Below are 19,040 nucleotides of genomic sequence, written 5' to 3'. Positions count from 1 at the left end.
AGTGCATCTACCTAGTGTGCAGGAGGCTCGGATTTGAATCCAGGCCTTGGTACAAAGTTCCATTTGTCACTTTAGTCTGTGTATGCACATTATTTAGAAAAGGCAATGAAAATAATTTATAATATATAATGTCAATATTACTTTAATGGGGGAGTTGTCTGCAATAAATAATTTTATTTTTAAAGCCTACTTAACAAATGGTTATGTTTACTGCAACAGATATGAAGGTGAGGCTAGGTTAATCCATCTTTAATCAAATTTGCATTTGAAATAACATTTTAAATCACATTTACTGACCTGAATATGAGGGAGCAAGACCCAAGAGAACTCAAAATTCCTTTTACTTTTCACATTCTTCAGAAGGTAAGCAAATTTGTTAATATGCCACATGAGAGATTAAATATAGCTTTTGTCTAACTCAATCACACTTGCTTAGTTTTTGTAGCTTTTTAATTTTTTTGTTTTTTGGTGATGATCCTTCTTTGAAAAAGGATTAAAGTATGAACTTTGCAGAGACTCAAATTTTGTAATGGAAATGATCTTATGATGAAGAGAAATTGATTGTACATTCATGACTGAATTGCTGGCCAGATTCCTATTCACACTGTCCCTTTTGTCCAGGAGGAAGGTCCTTGGAACATGGCTCTATAAAAATCAGAGCTCAAACATCGAGATAAAATATTGCATAAACAATACTAGCAACACTTTCATAAAATTCACAAAAATTCCCATTAGTACAGACCTAAATCTAAACCTTAAGAGTTCAATTTGTAAGATGTGATACCTGACCTGCACTTCTATATGGCTCTGATGAATGGACACTAAATACACCAGTAGCAAATAATGAATGGGTATAGGCAAAGGGTGCACACTGACAACACACAATATCCTGTTGCACAGCATGCACTACTACATGACAGTCATAACCTTGGTGCTTGTTTCTCCGCATGTGCAATCTGGATTCTTTCCCCAGACACCAGTTTCTCAGAACTCAGCATGTGGGGAACTGGCACTACAACATGTCCTTGATTCTCGCTACCCACCTGCCCTAAATGCTGAAACCAAAGAAATTAACATAAGTTAATTTCTTTGGTTTCAGCATTTCTTCACAGTAGCTATTCCTTTCTTAACTACATTCTAGTTTTCTACCTCTTTCATTTTCTGACCTGTCTATTTTTTGCCATCCCCCTCCCACCCCTATCACATACAATGCCCTTAGCATTTGACTCTTATTAACTTGTGCATGATGTTTTAGCAGTACTCTCTGCTTTGCATATTACCTTATCCTCCACATTTAAGTTTTTAGGTTTTCAAATCTCACCCAGTGCTGTCCCCAACAATTAATCTTTCCTTCTTATCCTGTCTGGTAAGTCTCTCCTGACCCAGTGTTCTGGTGACTTTTCCGAACTCTATCCCTTTTTCTAAACCTCCCTTCATGCCTCTTCCTTCCTCTTCAACCCTTCTGCCAGGAGGAGGAGCCACTTTCTCCAAAAGGTTGCATATGTAATACCTTCTTATGTGTGTTCACAGGCTTCCGCTTGGTGAGTAGATTTTTTATCTGTCCAATTACATTATGTTTTCAAAAATTGATTTTTTCCAAAAAGCATTAAAATGGTACTTTTTGAAACATGAATTTGTTAACACCACCACCTAAAAGATTAATATTGCTGCTTTTATTTGAAATAATCATTCTGACATCTTTCTTACCTTTTTTGTTGGAGCTCCATGTTTTTCAGTCCAAAATTGGGTTTTTGTCCAGTGCTTCCTTGCTTCTCTGCCATAATTTATCGAGCATACATTTACAGGGACAGATTAGGAAATGTTTCATATTCCTGCTATTCTCCAGAATCACATATGTTGTCATATTCATTTGTCAGGCCCTGCTTGATTGGGTTTGCCTTAACTGGTGCCACACCAATTCTGGTGCTGTGGAGGCTCCTCCAAACCTTCCATTTCATGTTCTCACCAGTAGTCATATACTGTAGTGGAGGCTAATCATTTGGATTTTCAGTAAGTTCTTTGTTCGAGAATCTCTTGAGGGATTTGAGTCTTTCAAGTCCAGAGAAAATGCCAAATAAGGTATGGCTTTTAGCATATGTATGCTTCAGCTTCTCACGAATTGGGTCTGTGAACTGAGCTATGCATAGTTTATTCAGCAGCATGGGCTTCATCCAAACAGTTAACAGTAGATGCTTTTCACTTAAGCTTTAAGTTGGCCTGTTTGATATGTACAGATGTGGACCACAGTGGGCAAGCATATTCTGCTATGCAGAAGCATAGTGCCTGATATTGGGTCTCAGCAGCTTTGGTGTAATTTCCTGTTTGCTGTTAGCCAATTTTTTCAGAATATTTCTTGCTGCGACTTTATGACGGGTCTTCTCACAGTGACATTTGTATGTTGAAGACCAGTATACTATGACACCAGAGTATGATGGTTTATGTGTGTGTTCTAGCTTGATGCCATTCCAGCTTACATTCAGCTCTTGGTTTTCTTGTATTTGCAACTAAAGTACTTACGTTAAGGCAAACAAAAAGTGGATTATCTACAGTAGTAACTTCTGTAAGGTTTGGAAGATAGAAAAGGAGTACTGGTGTAAGTAAAGCAGTGAGAAATCTTTCCTGGGGAGCTCAGTCAGTAATACAGACTATGAAGAAGCTCACCAAGATCTGGCAGAACAGAGCGATAACCAACAATACAACAATCCAGCTTTTTGAAGTACTTGTGTTTTCCATCTTCTTTTATGACTGCGAAACATGGGCACTCAAGGCCAGAATAAGCAGCGTATGGATGCATTTACGCTTTAGTGCAGCCTCAGGACGCTGTGCATAAAATTAACTGAAAGAAGAACTAATACATTTGTTACTGAGCAACTTAATTTCACCAGCCATCCATTTCCACATGTCAACCAAAAACTTCACCAGTTCTTTGTCCATATTGTTAGAAGAGAGGGAGAAAATCCAGGAGAAATAAACACGGGAGGAAATATCAAGGGCACAAGACCACGAAGGAGAGCAGTGAACAGGAGTATAGACCAAATCAAGTTAGCAGTCTATCAGCAGATGCTAAGAGAAGCAGGTAACCATCCGGCACCAGACGCTCAGTTCATGGGGTCACAGTGTTCAGCAATAAAAATATGACTTGTGTGATGATGAAGTAGTTCATGTTATGTATGGTTTTCAATTAAAGCAATTCACAACGCACATTATTGTAATATTTTATCTACTTCCAGGGTACTCAAAATAAATAGATGAACGCAATCACAGTTTTTTTTATAAGAGGCTTGATATGTGGATAATGGGGTGTCGCTAGAGTTGCATTGAATGTAATCTTTTAAAATTCCTCAGAAACCAGTCAATCCTTTCAGTTGCTGGACACTGTATATTGTAGTATCATTAGACTATCAATGGTCTTGGTTGACCTTCCATGACTTTTAGTTTCATAATATGAGATCCTGAATGATGTCTACTAAACGTAAATTTCATACACATCCACTGTAAACTATGGTCATTCAATTTCTGGGGACATGTTTGAGCAGTAAGTGTGTTATGTTCTAGCTGAGATGTAAGCTAATCGAACAGTCACAGATAGTTTTGTTCTATTTAACTGTTAACCCAAAAATTTGTCTTTAGAGTCCATTGTCAATTTTAAAGATCACGTGTGGTAGCACTGCAAAACATTCAATCTCTCTTTCTCAGTATCTTCAGCTTATTACCTGCTGTGTGGAAAGCATCATTCAACAGTCAGTATGACTTTGTCAGTCTAACAATAAAATACTGTATATTATTTAGAGCTGATGCACAATTAAGTGCCTGGAATACTGCATGTTTCGCTTTATGTGTAATAATTAGGTATTTCCAACAGACCACAGATTTCTAATTACTATATATTTTGCTCTCCAACTGCTTCTTTGGATTTTTCATTTTACAGCATTTTATTATAAGTGTGAATTTATGTTATTTTTTGGCTATAGCATAGAGAAACGTTTGAAATGTAGAGGAGATGTCTGCAGCTAATCCCAGTTTTTAAGTTAGGTACAAGAACTAATGTGTGATATAGATGATGAGAGAAATGGGAACGACCATGATATTTTTTAGGATTCTGATGCTGATCCCAACTTTGTGGTAGCTGACAGTTGCTATGAAATAGATAGTGATGCTAAACAGAAGAATACTTTATTGGAAGCAGAACCTGATGTGATCTGTACCCAGTGCTGTTTTTCTGGAGGAACACTGGGGGATGCGTACCCTAAACTTTTACATTGACAAAGAAATTTTTTTACGATGTTGAGAACTTGGAAGAGTGCCAAAGATTTATTTCACAGACGTAAATTTTTATTTCATTTTTTTGTGTTGGCAACTGCAATGCGAACGATACCAGTGCCTGCTTTATTTGAGCTGTAAACTCAACTGAAGAGTCCAATACCATCTATTTTGTAGTTCAACATGTTGATGACGTCATGGCTAAAAGCAGATGGGTGGTATCCTATGCTTCAGTTATAACTAATTTTCGCTGCATTATATCCCATGTCGGAGTACCCTCAAACTTTTTTTTAGAAAAAAAGCGCTGTCTGTACCACAGATAATTTCTCGCAGCAGACACACTACTAGAACAAAATTTATTTCAAATGATTTAAAGGGGGGGATGTTCTGAGCCTGTTAGAGCAAAAAAAGAAAGCATTGCATTTTGAAAAAACGAATATTTGGACTAAGAGCCAAGATTTGAATTTTGGGCAAAAGCCTACAGAATCTCAAATTTTTGTAGGATTTATTTGATTATGAAATGTTAGAGGCATACCAAGTGACAGAATGGAAAAGAGGTAAAAGTGTATAAAATGATCTGAATCCACTAAAATAAAATGGCACATGCACCAAATTTGATCAACTAATTTACCTGGAGTACTGTACAAAGATATGCTTTGACTATGCAAAAGTCCTGTGATGTAATATTTTCAGTTAATTTGATTATTAATTTCATTTACATTTTCTGTTATTTTTCATTTATATTTGTGACTGCTGTAACAATATTAGCAAATTTTTGAAGACTGATAATAAATGACAGCACACACGTATGATATTTGATTCATTTTAGATAATGCAATCATCGTTCGAAGTCCTTATACATGCTGAATAATATTAAATTTACTTTCAGTATGAATTAGCTAACTATTTATTTAATTTCTGGCAGCTAATGTGAAGTAGTGTGATAAAAAACATTACAAAGTTTGGTGGACCACATGTTTCTAGTTATGCACATTTGAGAGATGTTTAAGGTTAAGGGTGAAGAAAATAGAGCAAGAGAAGCTAACTGCACAGTATGACAATGTTTCAGGAATTCCCATGGCAGCCAAAGTTGGTGAACATCTTGACAGAGAGGTATGCTGCAAGAATACATGACCATCCAGCTATTATCCTATTTGTTGGTGAGTATTCTGTCTGCATTGTTCTCATGTAATATGTGTGTATAAAGCAATGTTAATGTGGTACTCTTGTGAGCAAAAGTAGGGACATAGAGCAAAAACACAATGTACAAGTTAATCTATATATTTAAGTAAAAAGAAAAGGTTATAGCTATGTAAAGTAACAATTTTACAATTTTAAGAAAGCTCTTTTTTCTACAACATTCATAACCCTTCCCCTATCCCCTCCTTGCCCCAATGAAAGTGTCTGAATTTTTAAGTCAACATTTGTTTTGAGTGACTGTTGTACAATGAGCAACACAAGTTTTGCGTAACTGATTGATTATAACATTTGATCAATCATCTGGTATGAAAGTGTGTCACTTACAAATTCATATCCATTAGGAATAAAATTTGTAAGTGTTACTACCAATTATATCAACAGTTTAAGAAGAGTGTATGTTAAGTAACACCAAGTCATCTCTAATTTTCACTATCACCATATTATATGATAGCTTTTTGCCTGCATTTAAATTGCAATAGTATACTCTGTCTTAGTATTATTACTTACTATGAAACAAAGCAAACAAAGATGGGTAATAATAAATGATAAAAGTAACAAGACAAAAACCTAAATGATGATTTCTTTTTGCAGAGGGGGAAGAAAGTGAAATGGAGTTTGCCGAAGCTGTTCTGTTGCCTGCAGCTGAGGAATATGATGCAGAGCACCGGCTTGATGACACTGAAGATAGACTCCAGTTTTTCATTGGTTATGATGTAAGTCTCTTTTAAGCTTACAAATTATAATGAACATTCACTACCAATTGCTTGAAATGATCCCTAGTGGAGATAAAATAACTCAGCAGAAGCATGCATAATCTGACATGAGTTGTAGGTACTACGTCTGCGCATAAATACTGAAATCAGCATGCTCATTATGCATTATTTGTCCAATAATTGCTGAGACTGAAGTAGTTTAAAAAGGAATCTGTTGCAAATATGTGCACAGTGGGATAATATTCTTCAGAATATGACTTAGGTGGCAATACACCACTGCAGGTGCTTTCTTCAGTCTTCAAACACCCCCTGGAAGTTGGCAGCAAACCAGATACCACACTGAAGTTGGCTGGACTGCCCCAATCATCATAACAAAATGTCTTTTGAGGCCTCTTGTAAGCCACAAAGATCAAGTCAATCATCTTTGTTTAGTTTAATGTACCACCTTATTGCAAAAAGCTGATTGATGGTTCACTCTCGGCATAAGCAGTAACTACACTTATACTTCAGGTACACTGTTCAGACATCCACGACTTGAAGGCAACTAAGCCAGTTCTTCTATCAAACATAACAGCCTGTCCATAGAGCCTGCCTCTTGCATTCCTTCCTGATGGGAGGGAGGGATGGATGGATGGATGGTGTTATAGGGACCAAACTATGAGGTTATCAGTCGCTTAATCCTTTGTGTGTCAAGCCAGGAATAGTCCCCAGAGAGAAAGTACACAAAAGACAAATCACAATGGTCTCAACTGTATCCAAGAACCAAGAACGCCAAGAGACAGAAGCTATCTGAAGTGAGAGAGGAGTAAAAGGGTGAAGGTGGGAGAGTAGTGACCCCCCCCCCCCCCCCCCAGAAAACAGCTGGTGGCCCCTGGGACATATGTGACCGGAGGCAGACCCTCTGTGTTCAACCAGTGCTTCCATACTCACCTGCATTACCACAAGAATACTACACCAGTGTCCAAAATTAGAGCGACAAACTGCTGTTTACCCATCCTGTGTCTAATTCACAATATAATCATACAAAATGTCAACAAATGTCGTTACCATCATGTTCTGCGCCGAAGATGGCATTACGATTAACGGATAACCATGCTAGCAATGATATCAGGGCACCTATCAAGCAGGGTAGTGTTTGCTGGGTAGTTCCACATGTATAATCGCTGTGTGCAGTCACAGATGGTGCAGTATGGCACAGAGAATATGCATACAGACTCTCTGCTCTAGAGGGCCATAAGAAGAATGGAACCAGGAGAGTCGCAAACTGATGTGACCTGATGGCTTAATGTAAATCGTTTCATTGTTTCTTGAATGAGGCAACAGTTTATAGAGACCAAAACTATATTCCAGAGGCCAGGACAGAGCCAACCACACATGACATCAGAAAGAGTGGATCTTCATTTGGTTTTAAGGGCATGATGGTACTGTCTTAGTATTGCATGACAACTGGCATCTGACCTTGCAGCATCCAAGCAGTGTACAGAAGGCTTCAGCAGAGTGGACTTTATTGTCGGAGCCCTGCTGTATGTATACCTCTGATGCATCTTCACAGAAGACAGTCAAACAGTGTGGACTAATGTTCTTTATTCAGATGAGACCCAATTTGGTCTGGAAAATCTTGATGGATTCGTATCTGGAGGGAATATGGTACACAATTTCAGGACCCGAACTTTGTAAAAAGGAGGAATGGCAGGAGCCACAATGGACTACTGAGTAAGGAAAGCCATGGGCCCCTTGGGTCAGAGCAGTGACAGGGCACTCCTCCAATCCCTCAATCGACCAACAATACTAATGTACCCTATGTCACAGGTAGGAGTAAAAACCTTCTTCACAGTAAAACATAAAACCAAATTGGTCAGTCTGGCATCATCTGCTAGCCCAGAGGTAGCATGTCTACAGGGTTAAGGTTTTGCAAATAATGTGGTCAAATCAGGGTGGTTGAGTAGGATGTGGACCACTGTGAGATGGGCACCACTTGGAGAATGTGGTTGTCAGCTAGCCAAACGTTACCAATGTGAAACTGACAGAGGACAGTAGATACCATAAGTAAAGCATGAAGGGAAGATTGCCACATGGTCGTGGTCTCCTTTATGGTTCGCAGTTTATCCAGGCAAATCAGGGCACAGCAATCCACTTTCCAAGCCTCCAACAATTGCCAGTGTAGAGTTGACCCAAGATCTAGTTCTGCTGCCTCCATCCCCAAAGTCAGGATCTAGGTAGCCAACTTGGCCAACCAACCAGCACCTTCATTCCCTGGGATCTCAATGTGACCAACAGTCTAAACAAAGACTTTTGTTAACCCTCATTGCCAGTTTTGTTAAGGCCTAGTTGCTACTGCTGTGGACGCTGAGTTGCCACTGTTATTACAGTACGCCGAGTTTGGGAGTTCGTGAAACAGCTTTGGTGCAGTACACTGCTAAGACAGTTTCTCCCTGCCACTATTACACAGCCTTGCCTCAGGGTCAGGTAACAGGATAGGACAACAAAGGTTCTAAAAAACTCCAACAAATTAGTAAGCAGGTCACACAATTGAGTTAAAAAGGTTTACTTACCTTTGTAACTTATTGAATAATGAAGTATGCAACACAAAAAGGCCCTCAGTGGCTAAGTGAAAATAATCATAGGTAAACTTCACAGTACATAGCAAATGCAATTTACAACAACTGACTGTTCATTTCTAAGAGTTCACTAAACACTGTTCCCTGTCAAAGTCAGCCCTGGACGATGAGCTATAACTAAGTGGGCTAGAGCTGCTATTCTATCTTCTGAGTAGGCTTCTGTCCATTGTTGTCTGGTCACTGGCGGATTGTACTCAGCCGGCAAATTCAACATCTTCATTATCTTCATTCTCTGCTCGTGTTGCTGGTGGAACACGCACAAGTGGAAACCCACTTTGGCACTGGTACCAGCTCGCATCTTTGTGCCTGTGGTGCTTTTGCCCTTTGCTGTGTCTTGTTCGGACAACACGGCAAATATGACTGACCATCCAGTGTGGTGGAGGTCATACAGGAGATCTTGCATAACAACAACTAATGGATGTCCAGTGTAGCACTGGTCGACAGCCTGGAAACTACTCAAGGAGATGCTGATGACTAAGAATGACTTGTCAGTGCAAGAATGCAGCTGGCTGAGGGCTCAAGAAATGGCCACCAATTCTGCAATGAATACAATGAAACCATTCAGCAGGCAGTGTAGTTCACTGTATCTTGCATATGTGCAGGCAAAACCAGTTTGTCTGTAAAACCATCAGTGTATACCATGTCTGAGTGTCAAGGACATCCAGAAACAAGTGGTGGAAAATCATAGGATCTGCTAAGTCTTTCAGTCAAACCGACAGGTCAAGGTAGATCTGAGGATGGAGTACACACTATGGGGCACAAGCTACAGCTCCCTGACAAGAGGCGACAGTGGGGAAAGATGGAGTTCAGAGCACAGAATCTGAACTGCACTCATGACTCCAGATCTTGGCCTCTGTTGTACACAAGTGGTTGGCACTTGATCTGTAGGGGATCTGCAAGAAGGCTGTTCACAGGGCTGGTCCGAAAGCACTTGTTGCAAGTCGAAACCCACAGTGGTGTACCAGGTCCGGCATCTGCAATGTTGGAGGGCCTGTCACAAGTTGAACCCCACAATAGTGAACTGGATCCTGCATCTGCAATTCTGAAGGATCCATTTCAAGTCGAACCCCACAACGGTGTACCAGATCCTGCATCTCCAATGCTGAAGGTGATGCTGAACCATACAGGAGGCTCTCATAATCAATATACAACAGGATCAGAATTTTGTAGAGCTGCAAAATTGTAAAGTGGCCTGTACCCCAACTGGTGTTACTGAGATGGCAAACGAGTATTAAGCTGTGACTGAAATGTTTGCTTAAGTTCTCAAAGACAGGGAAGCCATGTCAACTGGGCATCAAAGACCAATCCCAAAAAATGGTAAGTACACAAAAGGGTAGTACGAGGCAACAGAAGTACGTGCCACATGTCTTGGTGGCAGAAAACTGGAATCCATGAGTCAGAGCCCAGGACTGTGTGTTTTGTATGGCACACTGCAGTCAGCGTTCAGCAAAACTGACATTTGAGGAGCAATAGCAGATGCAAAAGCTGTCGGCATACAAGGAGAATAACACTGTAGATCCCACAGCTGCAGCCAGACTATTAATAGCCACTAGAAAAAGGGTCATATCCAATAGAGAGTCTTGTGGGACCTTGTCTCTTGTATATGGGGAGTACTGTGGGAACCACCACCTTGGGCCTGGAAAATATGGCGAGACAAGAAGTTCCAGATAGAAACTGGGAGTTGGGCTCAGAGACCCCACTCATGGAGGATGTGGTGATGCAATGTGGTGCCATATGTAAATGAAAAGAGACAACGATAGGATGTTGACTCTGGAAAAAGCTGACCAACTAGTGGTCTCCAGACAGAACAACTTGTCACCAGTAGAATGGCCTTGGCAAAAACCACCCCACGATGGAGCTAAGGCACCCTGAGACTCAAGGTATCAACACGTGAGATTAATTGTGTGATAGCTGCCCATCTCAAGGGGGCATCTGCCTGGTTTCAATACTGGGATGATCAAGCTTTCTCACCACTGAGGCACGAACACACCCTCACTCCAGATACAGCTGAAAATGGCAAGAGTGTCACACTGGCAATCCACTGATAAGGGTCTGAGCATTTGGCTGTGGATGCAGTCTGATTCTGGAGCCATGTCAGACTGAGGGGCTAGGGTACTGCAGAATTCCCACTCACTGAATGGGCACTATGAGATTCTAGGTGACATGTAGTAAATGGTAAAGTAAGTCGCTCTTTTCCTATCAGGAAGGCGTGCCAGACCCCGGCACAAATCCGCCTGGCAGATTAGTGTTGAGATCCGATGTGCCGGGCAGCATGTTGATGGTTTTTATGGCAGTTTTCTATCTGCCTCGTTGAATGCAGGCTGGTTCCCCTTTATTCCGCATCACTTAGACTATGTCGGAAATTGCTGTGCAAACAGTCACATGCTCGGGGGAGGGAGCTGCCCACTGGAGGCCGAACCACTCAATAATCCAGGGTTCGGTTTGGGGCAGTGGTGGGTGGTTGAACTGCTGTTGCCCGTTGTGAACCAGTGAGGGCTATGGCGGGTCGAAGCCTCTCCATTGTTTCTAGGCCCTCAGTTTAATACCCAATACACAAGTCGCTCTACCCACTGTTTGACGGCATAGAATCTACCCACTGTTTGACGGCATAGAATGCAGGCTGAGAATTCTCATATGTAGAGGCTCAAGCATAATGAAAACCAAAATGTCTGGCAATGCCATCTGGCTAAGCACACCACATACTGGTGTCCATAGACACATTGTTGAATCTTCACCAAAATCTATGAAGGAGGGGTATGTGGTCCAATGGTAGCAACTTACCACCCTCGGCATTATAGTTTGTGTTGTTTTATGAGGTGGTGGACCTGAGCATGGAGCTGTTTAAAGGTAATGAGGTGCTCTGTTGACTGATGTCGTGTTATGGCAATGGAGAGCCCATCTGTGGTCTCTAATGGCCACGATGATTTTGGGGATCGCTGAATCAGCTGCTGATAGAATGGCTGCAGTTGTGCTCCAGCCAACCATATAGATACCTCCACATGGTGGGGTGTGAAAGGCAATGGCAGTGGTGAAAGCGTTCCAGTCAGCTTTGGAGAGAATTCATCTCAATTTATACCTATGGACACCCTGGTGAATGATGTCAAGGAAGGGTCAAAATGATGATAAAATGATCACTGCCACCCAGGTCATCATCGATTTATGCCACTTCTCCGAATCTGTTCTTAAGATGTTCAGTGAAGAACAAAGGCTTTGTAGTTCAAAAGGAATCCATCTCAGAACAAACAAGTATGGGGGAGTACTTCTCTCCTTGTCTCTGCACCCTACATTCCTCCTATGGGTGTAGCCATGGAAGGGAACATTTTGGTGTCATATCTCTCAGTATTGCAATATGACAGCTTCAGAAGTGACTGCTGGGACTGTGCAGCCATCAGCAGAAGAAAATTTAATTTGTTTAATGTGAAAATCTTCTGCCATGGTACTGCCCACACCAAATGGCAGCTCTCTCCATAGGAACCACCCAGCTAGAGCATCTGTTACCTGGCTAGCAAATCATTGTCCAGAGCCCCATGCTAGAGCCAGATTCCTTGGCTTCATGGGGTGTTTCCACCTTGGGCACCAACACTGCAATCCCAGCATCGCCCGGGGGCTACCACTGTGTGAGTACTTGACAACTCCCCACACAACAGAATGGCTACTGTGCTGGGTTTTGGGCTACGTTCATGACAAACTGAAAACCTTGTAATACTCTTCACTGTGCCCCTCATAAACCCAGAAGAGTGATATTTCTGTTATTATATAATATGTATGTTCCCTTCTTGCATTATTTCAACTGTCTGCAGTGCAGCTAACAATCTGTTTACCAGCCCTTTACATTTCTGAATGTTCCACAAAGAACATTGGAATTCTGATTTTCCACTATGCATCTTAGCTGTAATATACAGTAAATAATTCAAAACTGAAAGAAACAATGAATATGCCAGTTTAGTAGATGCTCATAAACTGCTTTCTTAACCAAACATTTGGAAGCATAACTAGTAAAGATGATACTTGTGACCACAATTACTGCTGCATTTTGCAGTTTGAAAGGGGTAAATCTATGATTTTAGTTTGCTGCATGTTTTGTACCAAGTTCAATTGCAATTCCTTCAGCCATGATAACACACTTATAATGTGTCATTAGTTTGAAAGACTTGATTGCATTTGTAAAGGAGTTTGGAATGACTAAGAAGAGTGTTTGAACTAAATGCAGAACATGAGTCTTTTGTATGTTCCCACATGAAATCTTTTAAGTGGTCTAGTCATAAATTACCAAATTCAGTGATGGCTTTGGAAGTTTCAAGGACATGTTTTCAACTACATTCATATCACTCACAGCTGTTACATATTATAAAGCTGACAGTTTACACCCTGACTGCCGAATATGCAAACAAAATGCTGCTGCAGTAAGAAGTATTGCCTTCAGTAGTGAAATTTTATCTTTATGGAATCATAAATGCCCATAATGTGTACATCCGTGGAACTGAGAACTCCAATTTGGTTATGCAATCTTAATTTGACTCGCAAAGTATGAACTTGCTTTTAGGATTCACTTATTATGTTCTTTTGAGACATTTTTCACAACACAGTCAGATCAACATTTCACAATGCCATAGCCAGTTTCCATCAGCCATGCTGAGAATGCAATGAAAACTGCTTAGAGCAGTCCTAAGCTACAAAACACACCAGGGAATTTTATTTGACAACAAGATGCTGCTCCTCCACACTGGTGTAGCTGTTCGCAGGGTTAATTAAATAATGATACCCCTAGCTGGTGGGCACAGAGGGCCAGATGACACAGTTCATTTGCCATGTACACTTTGTTCACTTGATCTGGTACTATGCAGTAGCATTTTTTTTTTTTTTTACTTATTTATTTTCCTGTAGGAATGGCAAAAATGCAAAGCTCTGCCACTCTGGCTTCAAAATGGGCCAACTGTGACTGATAGACTGCCATGTTACCTTCAACAAATGGCATCACTTGGATGCGGTATGGTAGGGTGTGGGGTCAGCACAATGCTCTCCCAGCTGTTGTTGGCTTTGCAGCTGTGCTTCTCTCAGGTGGCTCCTCAATTGGCATCACGAGGCTGAGTGTACCCATTCCAGTCCTCCCACCAAAGAAAAATCCCCGGCAATGACAGGAATTTAACGTGGGTTCTCCACATGGTACCTAGCTACACTGACTACTCAGTTATGGCGGTGCACCTGTGGGAGAGGGAATTTATAAAGGACTTTGTGCGCACTCTACCAGCACACTTGTCCAACTAGAGATTCACAAATGAAGCAGCTGTCAATTTCTTCCAGGCATGCTGATAAACATATGGGAAGAAATTGTTTTAGGGGTATATGTGTGTACCACATGACATTCGGCTCCCTTCCATTTGATGTATTACTGTAGGTAAGAATTAATAATATTGTGTGACTTTTAAAACACTGACATTTGACTTATTAATTAATTTGTTGTAACTTAATTTGATCACACAGTACCTTACGAGTACAAGGCTAGTCAGTGTTGACACATTCAAAGCATGTAAGTAACATAATAATTTTCTTAGAATATGGGTTCAAAGATGCTAGAAATCTTTGAAATGACAACATGTCTGCCTGCAAAAGTCACATTCTCAATCTAGTCTCCATAAAGTTCTACAGTTTAGACCATCATTTTCAAGAACAATATATTTGAATTATGGATGTGGAATAATTTATGACGTCAAATATGTTTTTACGTTCGTTGTTCAAAAATTATGAAATAGGCTTCAAAATACTGTAAGATTGCGCAAAAATATTCACAGGCTTTTTTTAATTTATTTATGTTTTATTTATTTTTATTTACTGTTTCTTGTCATGACATGTTTCAGGACTCGCCCATCATACGATGACAGATAATAAACAAAATTTCTTCTTACGTGAGGTAGAAATTACAATAATATTATAATGCTCATTACAGTAAAACAGTCAAGAGTAATACAAAGTGAACCTACAATAAATACCACAGAATACATATGCACATGATGGCTTTGACATACCAGTCATGTATCATCAATTAACCTAATGCTGAAAAGAAACCTAACAGGCATATGGCTAGAGCTGTGGTCTCAAGCTGCAAAAGAAGATACAGCACCCACTAAAAGCCAATGGAGCATAGATATGTGCACTGAGTGCCACAACTTTGTGTGGCTTATGTGTAAGGTCCACATGAAGTAACGACTTAGCATACATGTATGCAAAAACCTGAAATTATGCAATGGTCCACAGTACAAATCATTGACAACGTACTGAATAACATTACAGAATAAACTTGTCTGTATTCATGAAAAACAATCATGCAATACAGTCAGTTTTAGATAGACCTTGTACCATAAGTGAAACTTTTGATAACTAATTCCTTCTGATGCAACTGAGAAACAACACTGCAGCTAAATCTGTATTGGGCAAGAACACAATCAGTTATGCCCAGACCAGAACAACAATGTGATTGACAGCTAGTTGTTTACATGAAAGCTACCACAGCAACAACCAACCAAAGAACGAACTTGGCCATGTCTTCTGATTTGTTGGCCTTTGCTATATCAGTCTACAGACAACAATTATGGCCACTAACATACTGTTGTTCATTGTATGCTTTCTAAGTTTGTGCAGATTCTTTTTTATAATATGCCAAAGACTGTAGATAGCTAATAGTAAGAGAGAGCAACAAAATGTTAAAGGTTATTATGATCCCATAAGGTGAACTGAGTGCTGCAGATTAATGTAAAATGTAAAATCAGTACTGATCTGAAAAGCTGTTGCTACTGCAGCCACATTGGGTGGGCTTGCAACAGGCAACTGAAAACATCTCCCCTTTCCGCGTCTAACTGTCAATCACTGTGTTAGTCTGATCCAGGTGTAATGAAATTAGGCTTCATATGTTCAATACATAAACAAATGTTTCCTCTTTTATTGTAAATGATGAAGGTTATTAGCCACATAACTAGAATTGTAATGGAGGATAATTACACATCACATGATTGATTATATCAGGGATCTGGAAACCTGTTACTGAATGCATGAAGTATTATCAAATTCATTGCCAATTTTATAAAAATTATTGTTATAAATAGCTTTTTTCTGAACTTTATTTATCTCCTCCATTTTCACTCTTCATTAAAATCATCCCTGTGCAACATTATTTATAACACCATTGTCACCTAGAAAGGAGGTTATTAGTAATTTCTTCATAGATTAAATCGCAACGATGGTAACACATTAATTTTGGTTTCCCACCTCTCTTTGCAGAGTGATACGAGTGACTTGCTCCGTGAGCTGGTGGGCATTGATGATGCTGTACCCCTACTTGCTGCTGTGGACATTCCTAGTGGAAGACTGGCGGTTATGGAAGATGGTGCTGAGATAACTGAGGACTCTGTCCGGCAGTTTGTTGCAGCTTTCTGTGATGGCTCTTTACCTACTGTTGATATAGGATCTCCACAGGATCAGGAAGAGGGACAACTTGTAGAGATAGGGCAGTGTTAGAAGTAGAATCAGCAAAAAACCTTTTGGATACACAATGTAACTACAGATGTAACTGAATCGTGTGACTTTGAGCTGAGTATTCCAGAGGCAAGTAAATCAGATCAACAGTAAAATTATGCTGCAAGAAAAAGTACATAGGATTAATGGACAGCACTTCATAAGATTTTCTTACAAATACTGGATTATACTGCTCTATAAGCTTATCTTAACACTCTTTGACATATGAAAATTACAGTAAAATGTCTTTCACAATAAAATGAAAGAATTAAGCTTAGACAGTAGTACGGTAACATGGCAAAATGAATAAGGCATGTTTCGGTAATCCAAAATTCAGTCAAGTTTATTTTTAATTACAGCAGAATGAGGTCGATGATAATTAATGGCTGAAATGCAGTTAAATGACAAAAAATTGTTTCTCTTTCTTAGGAATAATAAGGTATATTAACGCCTTTGGTAAGCAAGGAATCATAGTAATAAATCCAGAGTAAACTTTCAGTAACATTATAAAACTTTAGTTATTTCATACCACAAACAAGAAGACTATTTAAACAATGTAGCCCATAATTATAAAATTGCAAATGTTAACAACAGATACAGTATTTTAAAATGTTTATTTTAATGAATTCTTTTATAAATGAACCAAAATATATGTACCAAAGATATCTATAAAGGATGCTATAGCACTGTCAGTGATATTAGCTGCTGTCTTCTACATTCATGTTGCATCATGATTTTCAAATGAGATATTTCAGACATAGTTGTAGCCATCTTTCAGTTTTCTACATGAATGGGACTCCATGACATTTGTAAGGAATGGAATAAAAGTATCATCTTTAAAATGAAGTTATTCCCTTTCCTGATAATTAACGTAAGGCTACAGTATGCTGCCATAAGTTCAAATAATAGAAACCACCTTAAATTATCATCCTTTTTATATTCAGTAACACAGATTAAATCTATATACACTTTTTTTGTACATATAACTGCAAATAAACTTGTGATGTGCATCCTGAATATTTAGATGAGTGAGAGATAAAAGAAAATGTGTCATGCTGGGTCATCTGAGGATTAACATTTCATGCTGGGCATGACTCAGACCTATAGGTTTTTACACGTAACTATACAGATGGCTCCATCAATTTTCAGACTAATTTGTCTTCAAATATGGCTACACATAGGTCAAAACAGGTTGCTAACATTAGTAAGTGTGAAATACTTTGTTGCATAAAGTTATTAAATAAATGTTCAATAAAATAAGAGCTGCCCTGAAGAAACCTTTTTACACGTTGCTTTCAAATTAAGATCTGTTGCATGTCAGGAATTTTACAGGAGAAGGTAAGTGACTGAAGATTTAGGTAGCAGCATATTCATATCTTTCTGAGCTGAAGTCAGTTATAATGAAAAGTGATAAATATGAATTTGACTTTTATGCATATAAAATGCAGAATGTTCCACTTTATTTCATAATACGGTATCATCAGCAATTTTTCTTCTTTAGGGCCAGCAACGTAACATATGTCTGATGACGACATGATTATTAGAATAGATGCACTAAACAGCTGCTTATAATAAGTAATCTATATTCATGACAGACTGTTTCGGCTTTTATCACCATTGTCAAGTACATCTAGATCGATGTGACGTGCATATTATGTCATCAGTGAACTGTCGCACAACTGTCACTGTTTTAATAAGATGATAAATGATGTCAATATGGTGAAAAAAATGTTAATTACAATTTGACAGCAGTTTGACAGCTACACTCTTACGATGCTATATGGTAAATATATAGAGTGAAACTGTTAAACTACTTTCACACTGTAATTATCTCTTTATTTTCATCATACTGACAACATTTACCATCTTATTAAAAGAGTGACAGTTATAAGACAGTTCACAACAATGTAACATGGATGTCACATCAATCTAGATGTATTTGACAATGGTGATAAAGGCTAAACAGTCTGTCGTGAATAAAGATTATTTATTATAAGTGGCTATTTGGCACATCTATTCTAATAATTATGTCATTATCAGACTTATAGTATGCTCCTGGCCATAAAGAACAAAACTTGTTGACAATATCATCTTATGAAATATGGAGAACATCATTATCACTTTACTTCTAATATTATAATTAGGGCCATCATGATTGCTTATGAACTGTAGTTCATTATTTACCATAAATCTGGCATGAAAATATAATTATTCACTGTAATGCTGTAGTTACATAATTTAATTCTGTAAACAGTTGTTTACCATGTGTTCATTTGCAAGCACCACAAATTATGATACACAATTGAATGTTAATATCTCCATTGTTTTTTCACCACTGTTCCTCTTTTCAGTTCTTGTATTCCACACGAACTGAGTCTTCCTCTTAGCCACTCATCTAGTAAAACTGTTGTTATCAGTGTGTCCATACCTATTGCCTGTGTCCATACAGAGCAAGTAATACAGTTTTGTCTTGTATGCTATAAGTACTGTAGTCCTCTTCTTAGGCCCATCTGTTAAAAATGTCTAGTTTGTAACAGATTTAAATTTATGCTACATACTATAATTTAAAATGTCTGAGAGTTACTGCTTATGGAATCTGGCCCAAGCTGCCAGAGTTAGTGCTCATGTGTGTGTGAGGTGTACTTACTTGTGTGTGTGAATGGTATGTGTTTCTCTTTTGCTGATGAAGGCTCTGGCTGAAAACTCTGTGTAAGTGTCTGTCTTAATTGTCCCTGTCTGAAAC

The 19,040-nt window shown here is 39.0% G+C and overlaps 1 protein-coding gene across 1 annotated transcript in view; it reads left to right on the top strand.

Annotated features, from left to right (window-relative positions):
* LOC126284016 (nucleoredoxin-like) overlaps window positions 1-17,900 on the top strand; it is a 703,754-nt gene extending 685,854 nt beyond the window's left edge. Inside the window, exons 5-7 of the mRNA XM_049982561.1 lie at window positions 5,330-5,420; window positions 6,052-6,173; window positions 16,064-17,900. Of these exons, the coding sequence (XP_049838518.1) occupies window positions 5,330-5,420; window positions 6,052-6,173; window positions 16,064-16,300 (450 nt within the window). The 3' untranslated portion in view covers window positions 16,301-17,900. The remainder of the gene's footprint in view (window positions 1-5,329; window positions 5,421-6,051; window positions 6,174-16,063) is intronic.
* Window positions 17,901-19,040: the final 1,140 nt, after the last annotated feature.

The sequence above is a fragment of the Schistocerca gregaria genome, chromosome 8 (assembly GCF_023897955.1).
Source record: "Schistocerca gregaria isolate iqSchGreg1 chromosome 8, iqSchGreg1.2, whole genome shotgun sequence".
In the NCBI taxonomy this organism is placed as follows: domain Eukaryota; kingdom Metazoa; phylum Arthropoda; class Insecta; order Orthoptera; family Acrididae; genus Schistocerca; species Schistocerca gregaria.
Note: the sequence above shows the minus strand (reverse complement) of the source record. Positions and strands in the feature narration are given on the sequence as shown.